The 27,369-nt window shown below is 37.8% G+C and overlaps 1 protein-coding gene across 1 annotated transcript; it reads right to left on the bottom strand.

The window, feature by feature from the left end:
* Positions 1–1,552: 1,552 nt before the first annotated feature.
* On the bottom strand, positions 1,553–23,617 carry LOC149300797 (uncharacterized). Its single transcript, XM_089484807.1, has 17 exons — positions 23,416–23,617; positions 21,878–21,993; positions 19,642–19,743; positions 19,013–19,057; positions 18,545–18,571; positions 17,363–17,434; positions 16,956–17,009; positions 15,314–15,340; positions 14,340–14,384; positions 14,145–14,180; positions 12,968–13,048; positions 5,723–5,834; positions 5,361–5,491; positions 4,395–4,514; positions 3,372–3,474; positions 2,303–2,405; positions 1,553–1,622 (listed from the first exon to the last, which is right to left on the bottom strand). The coding sequence occupies exons 1-17, from the start codon at positions 23,615–23,617 to the stop codon at positions 1,553–1,555; spliced, it is 1,446 nt and encodes a 481-aa protein (XP_089340933.1).
* Positions 23,618–27,369: the final 3,752 nt, after the last annotated feature.

Genomic DNA, 27,369 nt, shown 5'->3' with positions numbered 1-27,369 from the left:
GAAAAACAGGTATTTGAGAAGGTAAAGAGGTAAAAAAATAGAATTGAATAGAAGTCCCTTGCCACCATTCTTTTTTTTATGTAAACTCTTGTTATCATTTATCATTTCTTTATAATTATATTGCGATAGCACTGCATGAAAATGGTCATTTTAACAGGTTTACCATTGTTATAATGTAAATATCCATCTGCAAAATACCTCCATGCAATTGTATTATAGAATGGATGAGCATTTTCTCAATTGAGAACCGTGCTGGTGCCAGAAAACCAAGATGGCTGCCCCCCTAAACTCATTTGATCACACGGTGGAACTGCATGAAGAAAAAGGATAATCATATGAGAATCTATATATATTTTTGTTATAAAAGAACCCACTTATTCATAGTTTGCTATCTATTGAGAAAGGGCTAAAATATTTAATGGCAGATAATGTTGCTATTCGCTCCCTACATGTCGAAAGAAGGTTTGAGTTTTAAAACGTAGACAAGAAGGTTGTGTTCACAATATGTTATCTGCTTTTTTTGTCATATATCTTCTAGTGACTTGGATATCTCCTTCCTTTTCAAAGCCTATCTGCAATGTTAAAGCATATTTCATTATCACAACACAGTGCCAGAGTTTGTTTTAGTTTAGGTCGTGTTTTCAATATATAAGATATTGACTGCCTTATCCAAATATCAGTACTCCCCCTCTAAATGTGTTCTCTCCGCTCAAACACTTGGAATAATTTATGATAGGATTTCATAGCATCTTTAAGCCATCCTGAAAATGTTCACAGAATCATGCCATTAGATTTATTAAAAAGGTTAAGAAAACATTCACATCAGCACAATTGTTTTTAAACTTATGTTCCACTTATTACAGTCTTTGGTCGGCAACATTATCATCAACTTAGATTGTGTATATTTGTAAATAGTAAAATTCTGTGTTCTTCCTTGTTTGATGTTGATTTTTCCATAGATTTCCTGGCTGCTTGCACTTGATCAATAGAATTCACAGACAGAACCACTTAGTAGAACGTTTTTCATAACGCTGAAGCTATAATAAAACGCAGGTACAATACAGTACATTAACTTTTCACATTGTATTAAGAAGTTAAACTTTCTTGGAAAACACCACAACCCAGCATTCGCTAGGTGCTTAGTTAGTAAAAGTCTACAGAAAACCAAAATAATAAACCTGAAGAGTTTCATTTGCATGTATAACAGTGCTAAGTCGAGGTAATGTTGTCTTGTTAACACAATTTTCCTGTAGAGTGAAAATCTTATTTTGTGATGGTTTTGCGTTTGCCCTGTAAGAAATCTCCATACATCGGCATATAAAGACCGCGAGTCGCTGGCAAATACTGATCAGCGCGGTTTGTTAAGACAGGATGCAGTGGTCCTATTTCTTCCAGTTGGACATTAAAACAATTCTCAAAAAGCCATCAGCGGCATAGAGTCACATCTTTCACCCGTACATTAATTTTAGTATATTGCCCAATCTTGTTGAACATTGTTACGATAGCACCTGGTGTTAATTGTGACATCGCGTTTCACATGTCGGCTGACTTCTCATGTGAAATATCGACACTGTGTAGAGTCAATGTAGCAATAGGTAGTGCATCGTAATTGTCCATAAGACCTATTATAGAAAAACACATAATTAGTTTGTACACATGGCCTCTCTCTGAGTGCTATTTAAAGAAGAGGGCAATATTACAAGGCTAACTAATGTAACTGGAGCTCTGTTGGTTAGCAATTACCCATGACTGCCAAGAAATGGTAGGTGCTACTAAAGACTAGATGTTCATGATAGTAAAGGGCTAACACATTTGGCCAACTCCAATTATCTAGGATCTGACAATGATAAAAAAAATGTAGTCCAACACAAGCTGCCATTCAAATAAAAATCTGAAGGGGTGAATGTAACATTTCCAACGTCAGCATTACACACGCTCAAATACTATGAATTATTATTATTATTAATATATTTTATTTAAATAGTGCCAAAAATTACGCAGCACTTCTTTCAATACAAATATTCAAGGGGTATGACAAGACTAAAATTGACAGACTAAGACAAACCCATACATTAGGTACTAAAGAGGTCCCTGTCTGCAAGCTTAAAATCTAGAGATAATACATAATATGTTTTGTATGTATTGTGACATCCATTAAGTAGAATCATCTTTGTTATTACTAGTTCCCACTGACACAGAGTCAAGTAAGGTTGATGCAGAAATTCTAGTTTTATCTGAAAATACCTGATATAAATAACTCTGATACAAACCATAATCTTCCGAATTAGTCTTTGGTACATACCCTGGAAGATATGTCCTACATGACTGGAATCCAAAGTCTTCTCCATCGCATTCTTCAACCCCTTCATGCCGGTAGCCATCTCCGCAGTAGGCTCGCTTGCATTCTAGCAGTAAACATGGTTATTATATGTTATTATACAGCTTTTCCTAGTCCAGTGCAAAAACCTGACATGTTTATACGCGATTCTTAAAAAAACAAAAAATGGTATGTCAAATTACGAAATATTAATGGAGATTTTTACTGTGAATTTGTTCCATATTATTTGTAATAATACCAATATATTTTTAAAATGTTCTTGGCTTTTGGTTGGTGGTGGTCTATAGCTACCATCATTAGGTTTTATTTGCCACCATGAATTATTACAACAAGAAGCAGCATGGCAATCAAAGACAAGATATGTCCTTGAATGTCCATTCTTCAGCTAAAGTTGAAAATATGATGAAGAATTCAGAACTAAAATCAGGGTTGGATACTCTACAATGCAGATTAGACATTTAAACTTAATTTCAGTGTTAATTTAATACTACCAAGGTAAATTATCATTCCAAAATTTGAAACGGCCAAAGAGGGACACTTTTGTTTAGGCTGTGTTTTTGGAGGTTTGGTGAGTTAGATGTAGCAAGAGCACTGAGATTTTTCATGGGCATCAATACACATTTGCTAGCGATTGGGCTTACGTGTTACTGCCAGGAGCTTTCACAGAATGTGATTAGCTAATCTTTCTTTGTATTTTAAACACAGCACCCACTTTACGCTCCACATCGAGTTGCCATATATCAGCTTCCCTTGACAAGTACGTTTTCCTTCTTTTATTTATAACTAGCTGTTGAGTTATCAGCACTACACACCAATTCAATGTTGTTATTTTACAACATAAGCTTTCAGAACCTCAGAGGCCTCTTCTACTTTTCCAACTGAAAAAGATACCTCTTAGGTCATTTATGTGACATATTTTTTCTATATCGACCCAAAAAAAATTACTAGATTCTATTGTATTAAAATGGCTGGATTCCTTAATAACAAGATTAAGGCATGAGTATTCCAGGGAATCAGTAAGGCACAAACTTACTTATACAGTTATCAGTGAAGATTTTATTGCCATCATCACATTCCTCCCCAGGCTGGACAATTCCATCCCCACAAGTGCTGCTGGGGTGAATAAATGGTGTGAGCTGTAAAGAAACATGGTAGGTTTTAATGCCACTCTGTGCATTTCATGAACTGCTGGTCTACAACATCAAAAGCATATGAGCATCCAAAGTTGTCTAATCACCGCAGGATTAGCCCTTGTTTTACTTGGACTGTATGTTGGACGCATAAAACATAAGTGAAGGTGTTTGCTGTGCAGTAGCTGTAGATGCGAGTTATCATATGATGAGAAGAATGGGAGGCTTTTGTGGACATACTCTACCAGATGACCAAGTGAGGGCCAATATAGAAAGATCTATGAACTGGCTAGCAGTTCACAGTTCCTGCACCCTAGTTTAGGAGATAATTTTTTGGGAGAGACCCAACTGTCATAGATAATTACTGTATATTCAAGATTGGTTGCTCAAAAGCATTTTTGCTGACCTCTTTTAGCAAAAGCAATTAAAACATGATTTTGACCTGTTTTTCTTAAAAATTAAATGAATTGAATACTAATGATGCTATAACCTATGTAGTCACTTCCAGAACATAAATGAAAACATTTTATTTGTGCGGACCAGCTCTCATGAAGTTTTATGTCTACCTCTCACGGAGCCTATTCATGTACTTCCATAGGCATGTGGTACCCAAAACATTTTATTATGACCTTCTACAATAAAATATTATTGCACACCATCCAAAGTAGTAATCAACTCTACTGCTTGGCAGCCAAATATGTTCTGGCATAGAAAAAAAAGAGTTATCTATAAAGTAATGTAACCAATGAATAGATCGTACCGTTCGCTCCACTTTTCAACCACCTGTTCTGCATACATAGTTTAATTAACCAAATGCCTACCCACTTCATTTTGTTATGTGCGGAGGTCATTCCAAGTTGATATTTTACATCAATAAGATATATGTCTGCGTGTGTGTGGCCTGCCATGATTTATAAACTGCTTACCTGAATAGGAAGCCATCCATTTGTGTCCTTGTAATACAGAGACTTAAGGTCTTTCCGAAAAGCTAATGCATTGTCAGCATTCAATCCATCCAGCTCCTCCTGGCTATCAACCAAGAATATCTTGGAAGACAAATATCACGTTAGTGCCAATAAAAAAAGTACTGGAAAACAATATATTTTTCTGACTTACACTAAATTTGTGTGATAATACCTAAAACACAGTATAAATAATATAAATTCTATTGTTTAAAGCAATTCATTTTTAATTTGGCTTTAGCTACTTAAAAAGAAATGAACCTTTAAATATTGAATGCTTATGTGGCATTACACCTTACTCATCCACTAAAAGGCATCATAAACATCCTTAGACAGGCTATAAAAAGCAAAGCATATTTCTCGTAGTGTCTTTATGTGGACGGATGGAATGTCTTCAGATGATTTGGCTATTTCAAAACTACAGGGACATTTGTGTTAATCTCAATGCAAGTTTCAATGTTTGATCCAATTAAGTAGTAAAAGTCACAATTTAAGCCTTTTGCTCTATGAGAGCTACCTGTCCAGCCTCACCACACCTTAGGAATTATTACTGCCCAAGCCAACTCCCCACCAGGCACTGTCCTCAAAGCATTTCACATTAACACAAAGCATTAGTATTCCAATATGCATAGCCATCATTCCACGTGCGTCAGTGTATCATGTATAACATGGTTTTAAGGTTATTTTCTTTAAAGGTGTTTTTTGTTTCCCTCTTTTTGTCTGCGAGACGAGTGTTCAGAGATCATGTTTATGTAAAATGTGCTATTTATGTCTTAGGTCAAATAATCCATAGAATATAAGGAAATAAGATACTTAATTATTGACTGAATAAATACAATGTTGTTTTCAAATGTCAGTAGTTGAGCATATCAGATATATAACCTGTATAACCCAACGTACCTGGGGGGGGGGGGAAGTCACCATTCTTACCTTGGCATAATTGTATCCATTGAAAGATTCATCATAATGCGGGTTATACCCAGTCTGTGGGTGTTTACAAAGACATCTTCCTGGAGGACCAGGAACACCTCTTTCTCCTTTTTGTCCAGACATTAGATGTGCTGTCAATGGAACAGGTTATCACAACACATTCTTTCTGCACTATTATATCAAGCTTACTGATTGGACAATGAGAAACAAAAAAGCCTTAATTGGTACAAATTAAATTTGGTTTGTGAGCAGGGTCTCATTGCAGAAATACGATTCTGAATTATGATAACCTCAACCAACTCCAAATTACATTATAACGTAAGAAGCACATTGTTTGTACCCATTTAAAATGTGATTGTTACCTTCTGCATTTGATGACATCATACCTGGTCCTGGGGGTCCTGGAGCTCCAGTGGCACCTGGTCTTCCAGGGGGTCCCATAATCCCCATTGGACCTGTTGCCCCATTTTCTCCCTAAAGTTGAGTAAGAAGCAATGTCATTTACACATATCACCGACTGCAGATATAAATAGACTTGCCCATTGTGCCTGTTATCAATATAAATCGTTACAGTATAACGGAACCTATGGTTAGTTAGATTAAAGGTTGGAATTAAGTAAAATGGGTAGATTTACTTGGGTTTTTTGTATTAGCTATGATGATCTTAGTGTTATCTTAAACATCTGTTTAGAACGGGCTCTTTATATTCAAATAATGATAGAAAGAAACAGGAGAGAAAAAACACAAACAGGTATATATATATATATATATATATATATATATATATATATATATATATATACACATTTAATATAATCTATACATCAGAAACTCTTGTTCTGAAAATACTAATTCTGTGTTATATCACTGTGGGTCAATATATAGTTAAATATAAATAAAAAAATATTCATCTTTGTAGAAGCCAACAATGAATGTGACACAGACACATGCATACTGAATATAAATAACATATTGGCATGAACATTGAAGTGCCCTCTTGATGCCTATGGGCTTGGTAAGGAATTCACTCTTACCATGTTATTTGGGCACCTACACACAAAGATAGTTCGCAGCAACCACTGTATCAACCAAGGCAGAGCACAACACTAACCGGCAGATACTAAATACCCAATGGCGATGAAAAATGTACTTTTTACCCTATAGCTTGTTGCTAATATGTTCTATGATCCATACCATCTGACTTTCCCAATGGCCAAGGAGATACATTTTGCTTTAAAAGTGTGGTTCAGAGGCAGGACTAGGTTCAAAGTTGTGCCAAGACATTTTATGTGACTTTATGACCTATTTATACACGTTTATGTTACTGTGTAAGGCATTGAGAAGAATATATCTACATTATACATTAGCATTTTTAAACAGATTTTCTATTGTTTTTATGCACATTACTATGACTTTTAGGGTTAAAGAACACTGATACACTCATACCCAGCAAACATTTCGAGCTGCTAGAAAAAAGAGACATCGAGGGGGGGCAACGGGATTGGGTCCCAAGGAGTGACCTAAACAGGAATACCTGGGAGAGTATAATATATAAAATCTCATCTGTTAGATTTAAGGTATATGTTATTGAAGGTATATAAATGAAAGAACTGCCAAATTAGTCAATATATGGAACTTATATGGAAAAAAGTTAATTAGAGACATGTATTAAGTTGTTTTACCTACCTATAATATATATAATTCTAGAATGTTTTCCATAATTTTCACAGAATTCTAGAATGCCGCAGTACTTTTACACCAAATACAATCAGTCGGTAATGGGAAAATGACCCTTGCTGTAGTTTGATGTACATACACGGCATTGGTATTATGTTGCCCTCACAAAATATGTCCTAAATAATAAGGAAGGTACTCTACGTACTGATGAATTCGATTTCAGTCCATCCTGCTCTTATGTGGTAATTAATATGTGTCATCAACAAGATACTTAACAACCTGAAGTGCATAGTGTGGTGTTTCATTCATCACTTGAGCAATCCTGTTTGCAAACAGCGAACAAACCCAAGAGAATGATGAAACGTTGTACCATATATCTCCAAAAACACTGTCTGAATCTATTGATTCCTCTATTGGTCGTCCTCCCCCAAGAGAAGCGAGGCAGTATTCCCATGGACCACCTTATCCCCACTCTGGAGGGATACAGTACATTCATAGTTATTACCACAAGACCATTGGGAGTCAATAAGTGACAAAACTACACATTTGTCTTATTAATGAAAGACTACAATCAGTTTTCGATACATCTCAATACTTAAAGCATCATCTGTAAAAATGAAGAAATAGACAGCTATGTCTACAGGGAAAAACAAGTATAAAAAAGTTATTGTTTGGATCTGCATGAGTTGGACATTGTATTAGGTATAAGGATCAATGTTCACCTGCCATTTCTGTTTCTCCCCAGCTGTCTTCACTTGGCCAGAAGAGAATTCTATAGGATTAAAATGTGGCTGAAAAAGCCAGATCTAAAAATATGATCTGATATTACACCATAACGTGTGATTTTCAGGGACTCAATTCTTAAGAAAACCTTTATGAAAATAAAGGTTTTTACATGATCTCATGTTGAGTAGTTAAGTAAAATAACATGCCCATGCAGGAAAGAATTTCACCATTCTTAATAAATTTGCTATAACAGAAAAAAAATCTACTTGCGCTGGATAAAAATCCACAGAAAGGCACCTTTATTTGGAACTGGGCCACTTTCCAGTTTAAAAAGCGGCTAGATGTCGCATAAGATGATTCTTAAAGTGGAAAAGGAAGTAGCACCTTCTTAATTTAGATGGCGTTTCAGAAGGGATATTTATATAGGGATGTCTGCTGCTGATACACAGCAAGTGGTAATTTGCACAGTAAGAGAAAAAGCCAGTCGCTACACTGATAAAACATGTAAAGACCTACAAAAAACACAATAATCACACAGAAACATATGTGCTTACTCAACGTATGTGTAAACTGCAGCCACTTTTTGTGGATTTTATCCCAGTTCCTAGATCCAGAAATGTTCCTCATGGGCTATAGAAGCAAATGATCTCATCAGCAGCTTTGAAGATGCACTTTACTTCTGCCCTCAGCATACCTAGGAGATATCTGATTTGCCTGGCTGTATCCATAAATCACTGCTAATTGGGCCTTTGGTGGTATTTGGAATGCCCTACTTCCTTCTGCCCACTCCATGCCACTTTGCCAGTTCAACTAGCCCTATCCTCATGCATGGATAGACCCACCTCAATGCATGTGCCATAAAGACCAGGAGTGGGAGGCTTTAGAATACCATCCCTGAGAAATCTCCAGCAATGTTCATGAAAATAACTTCATAGAGAAGCAGCGAGGACATCAGCAATCTCCAGTAGACTTGTGCATTCGTCTTCGGGCGAACATGGAAACGAACACGAAGAGTGCGTTTTCGTGTTCGTTCCGAAGACACGCCGAAGAGAAGACGGCGGCGGTAAAACGTAGGCGAAGACGAAGACACACACCACGAAGATCTTCGTGATTGTCTTCGTCTTCGTCTACCATTCCCCCCCTTCATCTTACCTTGTCTTGGCTTCGCGGCATCGCGGCAGTTCCCGGAAGTGGAAATCCGCAGGTTCGCCGTCACGGGTTACAGGGCAGTGCGAATGAGCCTATTGGTCGCCTACAGGGACCTCCTCTGGCATCAACCAATTGGTTGATGCCAGAGAAAGACCCTGCAGGTGACCAATAGGCTCACTCGCACGGTCTTTGTAGCCCCTGACAGCGAACCTATGGATTTCCGCTCCCGTTAACCCCTTCGATGCTGCGTTAACACAGCATCGAAGGGGTTAACGGGAGCAGAAATCCATAGGTTAAAGGGCCGTGCAAGCGACCAATAGGCTCACTTGCACGGCCCCTTAACCCTTTAAAAAAAAGTTAACCCCTAACTAATTGAACAGGGATGGAGACCAGTGGCATCGGCAGTGCCGATGCCACTGGTCTCCCTCCCTGTTCAATTAGTTAAATGTCCGTACGAGCGACTTTATTGGTCGCTCGTACTGACATTTAACCCGGCACAGACTAACTAATTGAACAGGGAGGGAGACCAGTGGCATCGGTCTCCCTCCCTGTTCAATTAGTTAAAGACCAGTGGCATCGGCAGGGCAAGTTGCAGCATTGGGGTTTTAAAACCCCAATGCTGCAACTTACCCTGCCGATGCCACTGGTCTCCCTCCCTGTACAGAGTTAAATGTCCATACGAGCGACTTTATTGGTCGCTCGTACGGACATTTAACCCGGCACGGACTAACTAATTGAACAGGGAGGGAGACCAGTGGCATCGGTCTCCCTCCCTGTTCAATTAGTTAAAGACCAGTGGCATCGGCAGGGCAAGTTGCAGCATTGGGGTTTTAAAACCCCAATGCTGCAACTTACCCTGCCGATGCCACTGGTCTCCCTCCCTGTACAGAGTTAAATGTCCGTACGAGCGACTTTATTGGTCGCTCGTACGGACATTTAACCCGGCACGGACTAACTAATTGAACAGGGAGGGAGACCAGTGGCATCGGTCTCCCTCCCTGTTCAATTAGTTAAAGACCAGTGGCATCGGCAGGGCAAGTTGCAGCATTGGGGTTTTAAAACCCCAATGCTGCAACTTACCCTGCCGATGCCACTGGTCTCCCTCCCTGTACAGAGTTAAATGTCCGTACGAGCGACTTTATTGGTCGCTCGTACGGACATTTAACCCGGCACGGACTAACTAATTGAACAGGGAGGGAGACCAGTGGCATCGGTCTCCCTCCCTGTTCAATTAGTTAAAGACCAGTGGCATCGGCAGGGCAAGTTGCAGCATTGGGGTTTTAAAACCCCAATGCTGCAACTTACCCTGCCGATGCCACTGGTCTCCCTCCCTGTACAGAGTTAAATGTCCGTACGAGCGACTTTATTGTTCGCTCGTACGGACATTTAATTAATTGAACAGGGAGGGAGACCAGTGGGATGTGCCGGGTAAGTTGTAGCATTGGGGTTTTAAAAGTCTGCACGAGCGACCAACAGAGTCGCTCGTGCAGACTTTTAAAACCCCAATGCTGTAACTTACCCGGCAGATCCCACTGGTCTCCCTGTTCTATCAGTTAATAAATTATAGAACAGGGAGACCAGCGGGATCTGCCGGACAATTACGGCACCAGGAGTATAACAGTCTGTACGAGCGACCCTATTGGTCGCCAGCAGGGGGCTCGTCTGCCATCAACCAATGGCAGACGAGCCCCCTGCTGACGACCAATAGAGTTGCTCATACGGACATTTAAACTCCTGGCGCCAGAGCGGCTTTAACCCCGTTTTAACCCCTTAACCGGGGAAAACGAAGAAAACCCGAGCACGAAGAATGTCCGCGAATATTCACCCGAAGAGAAGACAGGACCAGGCGAATATTCGCGGAATACGAAGTTTTTTTTTTTGCCGAAGACGAGCACGAAGACGAACACGAAGAGCCCCCTGGTGCCCAAGTCTAATCTCCAGTGCTTAAGGCTCACTTGGAGGAACCACTTCCCAACTTAGTACTTGATTAGACAAAAGTATCCTAAAGGATCAAGAGGGACCATATAAAATGAAAGAAAATTGGCATGAAGTGCCCTGGCTAATCCTTTGAATGATATCAGAGGAAGAACATATACATATGAATAACTCAAACAAAGGAACATTAACAACCTATACAGTTGCTGAATTGTATGAGGGCTCCTATATAATGAAAGATTGTTGGATGATGGAATAGATGATGAAATGAACTCCATGGCAGGGAACCACTAGTAGCTTATGCACCCTTGTACTAATAATTACATGAGACGTGCTTATATAATATATCATGGATGATATCTACTACAATGCTGTTTCACTAGTCTCATGGAGTCAGACAATTGCTGGTGTAAGCACATGGATTTATATAAAGACCAAAAAACAATTGGGTAGTAAGGCTATAGTCTATAAGAAAGCCTAAATAAATCAGCTTCACAAAAGATCTGAGAACAAAAGGCAAAGACGGCTGCTCCCAGTGGGTTACTGATAGGTATACATTGATTTTCTTTTAATGTAAACACAATTTACTGAACTTCAACCTGCAATGTTTGAGAAAGGGACAGATTATTTTACTCACATAACCTGTATGGGAACTAAACACTCCCCACTGCCTCTGACTGCGGGCTATGATGTCATATTTAGCTTGTGCTGAACCAGCAGAGTCACAAGTGCGCATATAAATCAGCTGACATTGGTAAGTATATCATTTTACTAGTTTGGAACATCAGAATAGCAAGTTACACAGTTGACTGAATTTTTTTATGGACGAAGTACGTCATATAAGACTCCCGAGAGGCTCGACCACTGGCAAACATTGATTTAGTAACATAATGAGCCTGTTTATCTTTTAATCCAACGCACTACAACAACTGCACATTCAGCACATTAATACAATGTACATAAATCATTGTATAAAACAATAAATTTTCACCTATTAGTCCCTATGTCCTATTTATAATTATTTGCGGTTATGTAGACCATCAAACTATAATCCTCCTTTTCAGATATAATTGCAAATATCACTAGAACAAAACAATACCAGTCTGTAGACACTCTTCATTCTCTAGTAACTGGAGTATGAGGCCTGTTGACAGTACTGTGTTGACCTAGAACCTTTTAATGAAGTTTATTGAAGCTGTCCTGAGCCGGCATAGCGTCCAAAGCGTAAATAGGCCAGCCCTTGTAATCAGCCCACTGTCTGGAGGGTTTGATCGCTGGAGAGGGAGATTTGTGCCAAGGAGACTGCGGCCCCCCTTGGCCTAGTCGGCTTAGGCCAGAATATGTCACTGCCCATCCAGGCACAACTCAAAAGAGGGGAGCATGTATTTTTGGATACCTTATCTTGACTACAGGCATCTCAATTAAACGATACTAATGCAATATTTGTTTTCAGGCAAGGATACACAGGCAATCCCCACATATTTCCTAAGTGATCTACTCTTTGCTTAACCTGAAAGTGTGAGATGGCAGACTAAAGACAGTGATCCTCCACAGCACAGACCAAGATCAATCCCGTGTAATGAGAGAACACAATATCATTTGCATCTGGAGCATCTCACCTTTCTAGAATGAATGTACCACTGTAGCAATATAGCTAATATTTTACCAACATACTGCATGTAGATAGATGATAGAAGGGAAATGTACTCAAAACCACACAGGACATTTCAACCCAAGATGCCTAAACAGAGAATTTCTTTGAGTGCGACACTTACTGTTTTTTGCCTATCCTTCATATTGTGTGCCGATTTTCATAAAAAGAAAATTAAAGATAAAACTTTGTATCAAACTTTTAATAGGCTTTTGTTTGCCATCAGTCTGAATGCAATATGGTTCAGAAAGTCCCAACAACAACAGAATGGAAGGGGAGGACTGGAGAGTGACATGATGGGGTCATGTTCCTACTGGTGGGTCTTTCCATTGGTGACAATCCACATGGATTGCTCTTTAAAAATAACTATAAAGTGTACCATGTAGTATAGTTAATTAACCCTATACTTGATACCCACTTTTATTTCAGCAGACATTTCCAAATACTTAAAGGATCTTTATTTATGTACCTGTTTTCCACGCTTTCCTGGCCTCCCAGTTGGTCCCCTGTTACCGGGAGTTCCTGGCTCTCCTTTTGGACCCATTTCTCCCTTTTGCAAAAATTGAGGAAATGCATATTAATACAGCCTAAATATACACAATGTAAAGCAGGTATTCACAGTTGTCCCAGGAACAGAAAATACTTCTTAAAAGTGGAACAGCACCTTTAATATATTTCCCCACAGACTTAACTTATTCCTATTGAAGTAACAACAGAACCAAAGTGACTGTCCCCGGGTATTTTTTTCTAGTGTATTCCTTTGATTTTTATGACTATGTGAACAAACCTACTATCTGATTTCTGTCTCTAGAGACAATATTAATTACATTCTATTAATTGCATGATGTTTACCTCTAAGGGCTTTCTCTAAATTAAAAATAAAAAAATACAAAAGAAAAAATGTTCAGTACTATTCTTATTTAAAAATGATATGATTATCACCGCTAGGAAAATTGCTTCCAGAAAGCATTGCTATATTTAGCCTGGATAATAAGAATTATAAGACAGCTGATTCCAATACAAGGGTCATTCTCCAGTACAAGGCCAAAAATAAATACAACGCAGCCTACAAAGGTAACATCAGTTGATTCAGCAATCGTGACCTAATCTAACATGATAATAGAAAGCAGACCTACAATTGTCTAAATAATAATATTCACTGTATGTTTAAAAATTCAAAAGCAATGTCAATAAAAAATTTTCAGCTCTATATATACGAAATTTAGGAGACTGATAAAAACTGCATGGACCTTTGATTCCATTGAATAACTATCAATTATCTTTTTAATTATTTATGTGCCTCTGTGTAATATTTGCATTTTATTTCTCACGCAGTCAGATCTGCATACATGGGAACTTGTCTGCTCTGGCTACCCGGAGCCTATCCTTACAGGACGTGCCAAGGACTGCCCACTGATGCCCACTGGCCTCAGGGGGCATTCCCGCTGATGTCGGGGGACGTTTCCACCGATGTTGGGGGGAGTTCCTGCTGACATTGTGGGAAACACCCCCACTTAAAGGGGTACATGGGCGTGGAGTGGGGGCGTGTCAGGACCCCGCTCCCGCGACCCAGAGGATTCGGGTGTTGACCCGGAGAAGAGGTGCTTAAATGGTGAATACTTGATCCAATATCATATCAACCTTACCTTTTGGCCAAGCATTCCTGGCAGCCCCATAAAACCCTGAAAAAAAAAACAAAAACCAGTGATTTAGGATAAATATGCTAAGGATATCTGTTGCTGACGGTATATTATTTACAGGAAAACATTTGGACTGATCACCAATAATTTAGAATCTTAGAGAAACTGAATAATAATAACCCGGGCAAGCAGGATACCTACCTGTTCGCCCTTGGGACCCCTTTCACCCATGTCTCCTTTCATTCCCTGGCAAGAAGGGAATAAGGAAGAAAAATTAGTTTGTTAGTTTAGCTATCTTTACTGAGAATTATATATTCCAGTAGATTAAGGGAAATGCGCATTTTTCAAATAGTTTTCATAGAATTGCAATCTCCATTCGCTCAGAAAACAAGTTATTTATTGAAATCTTTATATATGTTTTAAGGATAATAAACGTAAATATGACATTGTACTGTAACATCAGCAGAATGCATATCTCTGATCTATAGAGTAATAAGAACTATAATCTTACACGATCTATTCCACATATACCGGTTGCTAGCCACCTAGAAACCATTGTCAAATACAGATAGGCTATGAATGAAAATGTAAGCTATGTAAATGGCATAAAGTCATAAAATTTCATATTTGCAAATGGTAATGTTGCCTTAACCTCGATTACACACATTCTCAAAAAAAAATGTACTAATAAGTTGTTGCTCGTCTCGTAATGGTATGGCTTCCAAAAACTGATATAAAACAGGCTTAATAAAATGCCGGTTGAGTGTTGAGAATTCAATGATTTCTCATTATAAATATCTTTATACACAGAACTATGAGGTGATCATAAAAGATGGCTCTGATAAGATGTGCTACAAAGAGCTTTCCGCCTCAATAGATTATAAACTCCTCTCCTCATCCTCTCCTCACCATTACAAATTGTGTGGCCATTTTGCATTTTGTCGTTTCTTCCAGGTTATTTGTCAGTGGGAAAATTCTCAGTGAAATGTATTGTTTCAGACAGACAAACCGAATATGAAATGATGTCACAAGACTGCCAAGTAACAATTTCTATCATTGAATGTAACCATCAAGATTGACACAGCAATTATTTTGTAGGCCACAAACCCTAAAACTCCACTTCAATCTTTATCACAGCATTCTGTGGTTAGTACAAACGAGCCAGATCTACTGACCTTTTCTCCTTTAGTGCCAGGGAAACCCTTAAAAAAATTGCAGAAATATTAACTAAATGTCCTGAGCAGTGTAAAACGGTGAAATTCAGTAGGGCATCAAAAGCTCAATTTTTAAGTCACATCAATATCAGACTTAAATATATCTGGCATCTGTAACAGCCATAAAAATATGTTCTTATTCTACTCAAAGCCAACTGTACTAAATGACATTCAGGTAATTAGCCAGTTGATATATAGGGCTGCTACTATAACGTTGGCTCTGGCATCTAACTCTCTAATTAATACTCCCACAAGGATGCTATTAGTGAATAACAACATGATAAATGAATGTTTCTAAAGAATCACACAAGACATCTAAGCCGCTCCGGCTAAGTTATTCTACATCGGGCTATGTTAGATTTACCCTTAGAATGCCGTCTATGTCCGAGTAGGTTGTTAAATAAAAACAACCATAGCAACCCTACAACTCCAATGGTGGGAGGATGTAGGCTAACAAAGGACCTCTAAGAGGCCCAGAATTACTACTGCCTTAGTAGTAAAGACATTACTGGATGAGCAGATCATCAAGGCAATATTCTTAAATCTTGGTTTGTCTGTAGGACCTTATGTTTATATACTGGTGCCAGTTGGTTAACTGAAGGGGTGCCTGTTAACCAAAGTTCCAAACTATGGGTACAGTTAACAAAAAGTTTTAACAAGGACTACAGGGTAAGGAATGATCTGGAATGACATGATTAAAATGGCTTGATAATGACATGCAAGAATGGCTGTTTGGGTTTGAAATGGAAACCTGAGTGTAATTTCTCTGGTAAAGGTAATGTGTAACATCCAGCTGTTTTATGAGTTTTGGTTCCAGAAAAATTCCACAAGCCATATTATGATTGATAATATAAAAAATAGCTAAAAAACATACTAAAACAGAAAATTGTTAACAAGTAACTGACACTCAACTAAATAAAAACAACAAAAAAATAGCTTTTCTCATGTTTCTCCTTTAAAACTATTTCTATATTTGTAATATTTGGTTAAAATTATTATTACTACATTTTATTTATATAGCTCTTTCAGTTTATGCAGCACTGAAAATAAGTGATTAATTAATAACATCACAAGATCAATATTTTAAAAAATCTTTCCGCATTAAGCCAAGTGTATATTTTCAATTACATAGTTAATGAGGTGATACATTTTTAACCCTAAAATGTAAGATTTGGGAAAGCGCCCACTCTAAACAGCAATCTTACAATTTCATACATGGTTGTTGAGATTAAACACTAACAACATATTATACACCAAATAAAGAAAGGTACCAGTGATTTTGATAAAAGCAATGCTTGCATGCAAATTATTATTATTTTCTTTTGCAAAATTATAATAATGCTAGCATATTTTAAAGCTATGCCAAGAAATAGTGTTGCATTTCACTTGGTAGTTTGTGATATAATTTCAACCCCAAAATAATCAATTTTAGTGAAAAGTATAGTGCATTCACTCAATTACATTTGACAATTGGTCATTTAAAGTTCTCATGTCCTTTTCAAATGCGTTATGGACCCTACTAGGTTGAAACGATTTATAGAATAAAAATCTGATAACGGAAAAAAACAAAAAACTAAAGCGTGCAGTAGCCATGTTTACAAACCTTGGAGCCCATTGGTCCTCTTAAGCCAAAAGCTGCTGAATCCCCCTTTTCTCCCTAAAATATATAACAAGGAAGTCACAAGATGAGTGATCAAAATTAAACATGATTATCAACAATGGTTAGACAAATGTTTTATCTGCCTTTGGCCTGAAGATCATGACAGGCAGGACTGTATCCTGGAGCTTAGGGGCCTAACACCACCAACCACCGATGGTCCTCTTTCATGTGGCGGCATCCTTATTTAAACTCATTAGGTGTGTAGTCTTTACCCAGCAGTCTGCATGAAGTAATGCAGTTTGGGACAGTGGGCCATAAAGTTGGCTTATAGACAGCTGACATACAGATGCTAATGGGTCTTCTTCTGAGGCTGAAAGGATTAACAGGTCTACAAGCTAATTGACTCCTACCTTTTGTCCCATTGGTCCTAGAGGCCCTATAGGCCCTGGCATTCCAGGAACACCAGGAGGACCAGGCCTTCCCTGGGAAATGAACACAACAGTTAGCTTCATACCTGTACATCAATATGTAATAACATGCAACACGAAAGCAATATTTTGTGTGTATGCATGAGACCTTTTCCTCTATAATTGGAACTGTAGATTTTCCACAGTCTGTTGAAACATTCGTAGGCATGTATGCATAAATCCTATGTTTTCTCCCTTGCTCTGATTCAGAGAACTTCCGAGGCAGGATGTGTATGATGTTCTAGTGTCTTCGGCCTCAAGATTAAATGCTTAGCATGTGCTGGGCCCATGCTATTTGTAGCTTGTTGGTATGGGAATCGCCATGTGAACTTCTAGAATCCAGACAGACTTGCAGAGCTTGCACAGAGTATTTTTATGGTAGACTGAAACAAAATGACATCTTGCTTAGTGGTGCCATAAAGTCTTGGATATTTTGTGTTCCTTTACATGTGACGAGAGGCACAAACCACTGCAAGAATAGAATCCACGAGATTCCCACGTAGAAGACACGCTTTAACCTACTTTGTGGCTCAAGGTGTAGAAAAATAACACAAAATGCGTAGGCTTCCCTGTAACTTTACCAACAGAACTATTCTAGAAGACAGCTCAAACTCCTTTTGTAAAAGATCGGTTAAGACAAGACCTAAATAAAAATATGAAATTTACTATAGCTGATTTTTAAAATGTATATTAAATTATAAAGAGGCCACGTATAAATAAAACATAGCCCTAATTTTAATTTTTACTCCATTTTCTTGTCCGATCTGATAATATGTTACAATGGTCCTTTGCATTGAATTATTGACTTAACTAAGAAATTTGAAGATATTGGACTACCGTTTTTACCTGAACAGGCTGAATACAATAAATAAATTAGGATTGAAAATGAATAATGGAATGACCCTTAGGATTATCAGACAGGTTGGCACACCACAGGTGCTTGGGCTGTACAACTCCATTTTAATATTAAAGTGGGATATGCAAAAATTGTAGCATGTTTGTACACTTTTCTTCCAGATTACATCAGTGAAAAAAAAAAAAGAATTCCCTATTTTGTAGAGTCTGACATTAAACAAACAACCATGCAGACAAACTGGTTTTAATAAAAGCATAATCATACCATACCTTCCTCCCTGGCCTGCCGATTTCACCCTGTGAGATCAAAGAACGTTTAGTCGCATTTTAGGACAGGCACATATACATTCAAAATATTAACTCTAAACAGTCAAAATCAGATTGACATTTGCAAGGTGTCCTCCTGTGGGATGACATTGTAGGAGCTCCCAGATGTGATATCATGTTCACTTTGACTAGATTAGCCACCACCGCAGTGCAGCTATACGGGTTCTGGTGCATAAATGAAGGATTGAGGTTGATGGTCCTTGTCAGGAGGATTCATTACTAATGACTGCACAGCCAGTACCGTGGATGCATAAAGGGAGCACTTAATTATAGTCTGCAGAGAACACATGCACACCAAAACTCAGGAATATGAATTAAACAGGTCACCATGCATTCCTAAATACAAAAAAATTAATAATTTAACGAGTTCTCTAAATACAGTAGCTGTAAAAGTGCTCACAAGAAACATACTTTATCTCCTTTTGGTCCAGCTGTCCCTGGAAAGCCTTGAGAACCCTAATAAAAAAGACAAAAGGTAAGGTACATGCATACTCCACATTAACGTACACAATGGGGTCCACACCATGTATGTAAAATAAAAATGTACTTAAAGTGAAGCACTACCTTCTTTTACTTATCAATGCATGTACTGCACTGCAATTGTCAGGTCATTTCCGACATGAAAAGCTTAAGACCCTCAAAAAACGCCCGAAGAACTGACTGGTGCACTGGCGTCATGCAGTTATTTGTCCGTTCTCATGAAGCAAGTGTACATAAACAAGGCAATGGTTGTGCTGCCACTATGTCCTTACTCGCCTTAAAGTGTTTTACAACACATCTTAATACTTAGGGGAAAATGTATCAAAATGCGAACATTTGGAGAGTAAGCACCCTGGCCATTCTTGGGAGCCTATTTGTCTTCTAAAATTGGGTTCTCTAGAATATATTCATAAAGATCTAGACTCTACTATATTACAACCTAAACTCCTCTAACGTAACTTCTTGTATTACTCACCATTAGGTGGAACAGCACATTGACCATGAGGCAGGGTACATTCCGCATGGACTGTTTGAGCCATTGTTATCAATGAGGCACTAACCTGTGGACCAGGAGGTCCCTCCGGTCCTGGTGGGCCAGGTACACATATAGGTATTGTTGGGTTATACTCCAGTGGTGAGTTTTTATAATCCTCATCATATTCCTTTTTAGAAATAAACATAAGAAACAGTATACATTGGTGAATATAGGCAGTGGCTGTGCATGGTGATAATTCATTCAATTATTCAAAAATATTCTTATCATTGGCTTATTTATTCCCCTGCCATGAGCTATGACACATCTGTGATGACCAAATAATAAAAAAATTCAGATTTTCTGTATTTATATATTTATGATTAGAATTACTTGTATTTTTCAATTGCTGTTGATATTATTTGATATTAATTATATATATATATATATTATGAATATGGTTTACACGGTTTAAACGTTATCTTCTTAACCAAGAAGAGATGTGGCTAAGGCAGAGGCATCACCACAGGGGGGGCCATGACTTTTTGCTGCCCTGGGGTATGTTTTTAGGTAAAAGGGGGACTTTAAAAATTCAGCAAATAGAGATAGATGATAGATCGAAAAATACATTTTAGATAGCTGGTTTAATAGATAGATAGGTAGACCGACAGACAGTAAGATATAGTGAAGAGCTGTATTATTTTAGTATAAATCTCTCGGTGTTGCCTGTACAATAATCAGTAACCATAGCACGTTCACTTAATGAAATTCAGTCGTTTATATTAGGCAGTGGTCTTATGCTTCAAGGGCAAGTTCCCCTGAGTAATTGTTTTGAAGAATAGAACGAATATTCTATAAAAAGAAGACTTACTGACTCCAAGTGTCATTGACTGAAATGATGATGGTTACTCTTGATGTTTTCCATGAATTATTTTAAACCTCTCTGTGCCAATGACTATTGGGTTTGTTTTCTACATGTTATTTATCTTGTAGTAAAAAATGCAGTTTGCCATAATTAAACAATAAGTGATACAAATGTTAATACAGACATTGGAGAACTAACAAATGTCCCTTTTCTGACATGTTTATGTTCAATGGTAAAGATATGAACTGTTTTCTGAAAAGACGAGGGAACCATTTCCCTTTGACTCTTTAAACTGTTCTTCCACCTAAAAGAGGGATTGTCTAAAAACCCCTTTTTCAGCCCTGTTGACTTATTTTTAACCCTTTTGAATGGTAGACCTCTGCAAGTTTCATTCAAACAGGTTACATTTATAAATAATATATCATTTTCTTTCACTCCTCGGGATACAAATGTCATCACAATGTTCTGTTTCACCACAGTATTTGTAGATGCCTAGAGGAGCATAATATCTAAATTTATTAAGAGGCATGAAGTTGGACAATAAAAATTCATGTTACTCTACAGCGTACTTGATGGCCATTCTTGGAGGCCTCCCCCCTAAGGACATTTATGCATCTACATCTAATTCTTATGTGCATCTGCAGACAGTGCCCACAGTGTAGGATGGAGAATGAGGCATTCTTTCACTTGGTCCTGGAGATCAAAATCTCGGGAGAAATCAACTATGTTACCACCCTGTACTTTAAGGACTCGTTACAGGTTAATTATTGTAAATGCTTGGCACCTTATGCACAACAGAGTGCACTACCGGATTTCTTTCATACTTCAGATCAGTTCCCAGTAAATTTTAATATTTTAGTCCAGTGGTAGCTACGAAAAAAGTTACATGTTCTGCAATCAGTAGTTGTTCTTTGTATGTAGGAGGAGTCTTTTAAGTATAAACCCGTAAAAATCTTCAATATAAAAAGAGAAAAGGTTATAAAAAAAGCAGAGGCTGGAGGCACATTTTGAACTTATTGTGGTCAATTACCAACTTACAACAATGTATCTGGAATGCTAAAGGTGTGACATATCTGTGGCTACACTCATATGGACAGTGTAAAGGAGAACGACTATGCCCACTGGCCTCTTGGCCCACTGGCCTCTTCTTAATTACCCCATCTCGCCCAAAGCCCACACCCCATACCTACCCCTGTGACAGCCTCCCCCCATTTCCCCAGGTCTGTCTCTAACATGTCAAACTACAGTATATCTACAGCATTGCCTGGAAATGTAATTGTAATATGGTATAACTGTAATTTTGACTTTAACATAAAAAATGGAGTTTGTACTGCACATGAAAATATTTTCAATACCAGTTTTAGTGTTGTCTTTCGTAATGAGGTAATACTCCATAGCATTAACTTTGGAATGTTCCTTATATAATTAATCTCCCCTCCATAGGATTTTAGATACTCACTGAATTTCTCCGCTCTCTGTAGAATGGTGGCGGTGGGAATATAGGTGGGGGAGGAGGTGTAAAAATGCAGCATCCCCGGCTACTGCTCCGTTTCTTCTGCTCAAACGATGGAAACGCTGTTAAAGTAAATTTCAAATTGTATGAAGTGAATTCTGGACAGGACATTCTGCTTCTGAATGAAAATGTTTATCATCATCTAAAACAAGATAAGTAATTTGTCTTCTTTTTACAAAAAAAGTTTAGACAAAAACTCCCATATAGCTTATTAAATATCATGGACATTGCTGTTCAGTAATGCAAGGAAAGTCAAGGTTGCCTATTTCTATGTATGTATCCTAAACATGACATCAAACTGATATCAAATGTATCAATATTCTCAACAAACATACTAACATAACATCATTACAAATGCTCTTTGTGAAGTCTTAATCTTTAAGCCATTGCTCCAGACGCGCTTAGATATTTAGATATTTGGATATTTGGGAGGAATGTCACAGTGTTATGGAGCCAGGAACATGTGGGCAGCTTATTACCCATATGCTGCTGTCTATGACTATATTTTTTATTGTTTGATATAGCGTCATGATATTTAGCAGCGCTAGAAAACCTCTGGATGATGGTGGTCATTGGCCGTAGATACATACTACCAAAAGCTACAGTAAACTTCTAGATATCATGCCTTACTGTTTCACATATCAATATAAAATGTATATCTTTCCTATAAACTAATTAATATTCATTAAGGTCTGAGTTAGGTAAAAGTCAAGAAACCTTGTCAGACTAGTTGGGCTGAATGGTTCTTACCCCCTTTCATGGGGAAATGATTCTTCTCTTAGACTTATTAAAGCCTGATACTTAAGTCTGCCTACAAGTGCCCCATCACAAAAAAGCAAAGATTCTTAGTTTCTTTATCAAGGAACACAAGAGCCTCTAGACTACTGCCCATGCTCTCTTAGGCACTAAGCAACCCCTAACATTTGCTTTATACAATGAGCCGTTGCCCTTCTAAGCTATACTTGTTCTAGCTTAAGCAAGCTACCTCTAAATGTATCCTATACTAGAGGGAAAACTGGGTTGCTTCAGCACTTAAACTTACACAACAAATACTCTTTTTGAATAGATAAGCCTCACATACAGCACACCATCTCAACCAACCGAGCCTCATCACCTGGTTTAACATTCAACTCCTTTAGGACATAGGACATTAGTAAGAAACTGTGTCTCTTCTACCACTGACAACATGACTATTGATTTATGACACTTAAATACATTTTAGTGGCTAGTTAAATACATATTTTCCTATATCATTACAAAATATTAAACAACAAAGACCACATTCCTTTTACCCTATAAAGCATTAGGCAACAACCCCCATGGCTTTGTGTTCATGGAACCGATGGAAGCTTTTGTGTCATCCTTATGAACATTTGATATCTCCATTTTCCAAAAGGTGCCTTTCAGGTATAACACTGTTTGTGACCAAAATAGATAAGGCCACAAAACAGTTGTGACACTTGTGCAGTGTCATTTGAACCCACAGAGAGTAAGTGCTTTATCAAGTACTCTGTCATTGATAGCAATAGCAAACACCCCAAATGCATTGCATTTATTCAGCAAACTGGTGCTGTTGTTCCGATGACCATCATATGTAGATAGGTATACCAAATAAATGCTGTTTGTTCTGGAAATTGTGGTAATTCCACAGCATGTGGAGACAAGGCTCTGAAGGGGAATGAACATTGCGTGTTATAGTGTTATAGTGAGTGTTTGTGTGTAAGTGTTTGAATGTGTGTTTGTTACAGTTGGCTTTACATATGCCGTAGGCCAAAAGGGGTCCGTCCTGCCTAGGTCATCAGACTGTCCCTTGAATTGTATGCAACTCGTTTCCACAATATTTCAAAATTATCACTGATATTACTCCTGTTATTCATAATCTTATTAAAGATAAGTAAATAACGGTGCCCCCAAAGTGGTTCAAAGCCTATCACATTTTTTCAGCGTATTTACTTATTCAAACTAAATCAATTTCCATCACAGATAAAGCTTTTCATTTGTAGATTAGGCCATGGAGAAACAGAGGAAATTAGTTGGATTTTAGGTCCCTGGGTTATTAAGACTTTTGGCAGAGAATGTAAATAGAATATTTCTTATGTTACATCTTTTCAACTTCGGGTAATCATTCTGTAGGGCTCTGCAGTGCTGTGTCTGACATGAATGAATTATTTAATCAAGTCTGAAATTTATGGCTGTGAAAATCCACCTCCATTATTCAGTCTTGTTTACTGTGAAGAATTAACAGAGATTCTAATACAATTTGTTTATTGCATGCAGTATATTATTCTGTATAATTGCAGTCTGTATGGAGCTCCAGGATAATATATGTCAAATAATTTTTCCTTTAATTTGCTCCTTTTATTAGATAGAGTCTGAAAGACCTCCTCGTTTATATGAGACGCTAACTAAAAAAGATTCTAGCGTCATACTTTCAAAGTATGTAAGTTACAGTGTTTACATGGAAAATAATATAATTATATATATTTAAAAACATAGCATTACGTTGTTTTGTATTTTGAAACTTATTTTTTAAATATTGTATTATTTCAGACAGCTTCATTTGTCATGCGTTTATGGGTTAGCCCAATCTACTAAACAAACACACTGACTCCTAACTGACATACTAATGGAAAACAATAGAATGCCTCAGCCCTAATCACCCAGCCAGATAATCTGACTAATATAGGTCTATGCAAGAGCGGACTTGATTAGCATTGTCAAAAATAATCAGGGCAGTGTGCTGTTTGAGTAGGAAAAGCTACCTAAAATATCAGATAAAGGAAGTTTTTTGGAATAAAATAAAAAACACCATGTTTTCTTCAATGCTGAACTACGCTTCTGTACACAGCACTGTATCTATGGCTCAACTCAAATATTTATTTTTCCATGAGATTTTTCCATCAATTTGAACTGAATAAATTAAAATGTGTGAATGAATGTGCAAATTCTACTTGTAAGGCCATTACAACGCTCCATAGGAGCATTCCATATTATATGATTTATGACATTACAATAGTGCAGATATAGATTATAAAGGCGACTGTCCTGTATTTGCAAATTGCATCAACTTAGTTCTTACATTTATGATAAATAGAATATGCCTAAACACCAATAAGCAGTTGTGTCTTCATGAAGCCAATATTAGGGAAAGACAGAGAAAACTCATCTGATGGCTAAATTATCAGGCGGTAGAATAGCCCCAACATATGTGATAACACACTTATTGATTAGTATTCAATCCTATGCAACACAAACCCCTTAAAGGAGCACAGGGAGGATGCAGACAGGGAATCAAAAGTCTACATTCCTTGTTATTGGAGATACCTCAGTAGTTATGTCCATTCTTAGGATGCCCATGCTTTTGGTAATGGGCCTAAACCTTAAAACAAATCAGAAAAGCATAGGGCCCCAGTCTCCCTATGGAGCCTCAGCCCCAACCCCTAAGGATTCTAGGGTGTTGCAATATTATATATAAGCATTATTTGTTTTACATTCTACAGCCCTGTGTCAGATGTCTTATTTAGTAAGCTAAGGAAGCACTAGGCCTGAATATGAGTTTCAGTCTGCTAATCAGTCACGGCCCCATGTAGGTAGGTAAAGAGTATGATCTTTTTCAGCAACACTTCATAAAACATTTGTACAGTTTGAAATTAATGTATTTTTAATGAAATACAGTATTTTAAGATTTAAATTTACACATATAAGGACCAATAAAATTATGATGCATTTACACAATATCTGCAACATTTCTGTGCGTGTGATCATGAAACCAGCATGTATGACTAGCAATATCTTCACTTGTTTCTTAAGAGCGTACAACATGTACCCCAGAAAGACAAACAATTATGTCTCCACGTTTTTTACATCCCCCCCAAAAATATACCACAAACATTTAAACAATGAAACACTAAAGTAAAATTAACTTTTAAAAGTTTCTAAGTACACAAACTATAAAACAAGTTATAGGACTAACGTTCTTTTGTATTTTATCTACAACAGTCTTAGGGGACGCACAAAGAGGAATTGTGGTACAAAATAGTAAAACTGGTGAAATTACCATAACAACCAAGTAGATGGCCTTGCTGATTTTTTGGCAACTTTGCACCAAAAAAAATCTGTCTGTCTCTTCAAAAAACATGTACGTTTCAGTCTTTGGCTAAGGTCAAGTGAGTACCTGTGAGAAGGTGAAAACCTGATGCTCTGCCCATAAGGCTGAGGATGCAGTAAACCCAAGGTGATTTCGGAGCCCCCCAGTAAAGCTCCAATCTGTGCGTGCATCACATGAGTGCAAATGCACTTTTTATGTTTTGTGCACATGTTCACCATTTGGAAAAAAAAATTGACACACTATACAACAATCCAAAGTATATGTATTTTTTCAGTACACTGAAAATGTCACAGTGGGCATTTTATCCAACAGCTGCTCACTTAAAATGCCAGAATCTAAATAATCCATAGTCCACAAACTGGGCACTTTGATACAATCTAAGAAAATAATCTTTGGTGGTTATATTATGACTTTAACAAAGTTCTTTAGATCAGCTTGTTTGATTTTTCGAGTTCAGTGCCCGTTCTTTGTTTGTTTATACCGAGGGGTTCATACTCGGAGCAGACACAAATCACTGGCATAATCATGTGCCCTGCACCAGCTGTCCTGAAGGCTTGCCCTGAATCCAAGTGACTCATTGGCTTCTGTAAGTATTGATTGACTGGTACAAGCCATGCTAAGGAACAGTCTCTGACATATCATCACAGGTGTTTCTCCTACTAAGGAGTAAATCAAAACTAATAAACAAGCAGCATGATACACATTACGCATTTTATACTAACACTGCCCAAGTGTGTCCATTCATCATTTTCTCACGCTCCCATGAATTAAATCACTCTGCTTCCGCTAAGATCTTATTACTGTTAAACTACTGGAGAAACTGTGAAATGTATTAAAGAAATGTATTATCTGTAATAATATTACATAGAATAGTTTAGAAGATTCAAATTAATTATGATTTTAAGTTAGCCTCTTCTTTTATTTAAAACAGGGTTTTTGATTAAGTTTTTTCCCTACATTTATACATATCATTTTATTTAATTAACGTTTAATCCGCAGAATAAAACATGTTGAAATTGAGCACTTGTTAACACACCAAAACACTACTAACATTTCTTTATATACATACCTGGGAACTTCTGGGCTCCGGCTACCCAGAGCCTTCCCTTGCGGGACGTGGCCAAGACCTCCCACCGATGGCACGGGACCTCCCACTGACATCACGGGACCGCCCGCTGACATCAGTGGGAGGTCCCGTGCCGTCGGTGGGAGGTCCAGCTGACATTAGGGGTATTCCCGTCAACGTCAGTGGGAAACACCCCCATTTAAATGAAAAAAGGGGGGGCGGGGTGTGTCATACCTGGGAGAGTTCCTAGGTATGTTTATATAG

This window comes from Sceloporus occidentalis, unplaced genomic scaffold (assembly GCF_023333645.1).
Source record: "Sceloporus occidentalis isolate IW3139 unplaced genomic scaffold, rSceOcc1.0.p SCAF_23, whole genome shotgun sequence".
Taxonomy (NCBI): domain Eukaryota; kingdom Metazoa; phylum Chordata; class Lepidosauria; order Squamata; family Phrynosomatidae; genus Sceloporus; species Sceloporus occidentalis.
This window is presented reverse-complemented; position numbering and strand designations above follow the sequence as displayed.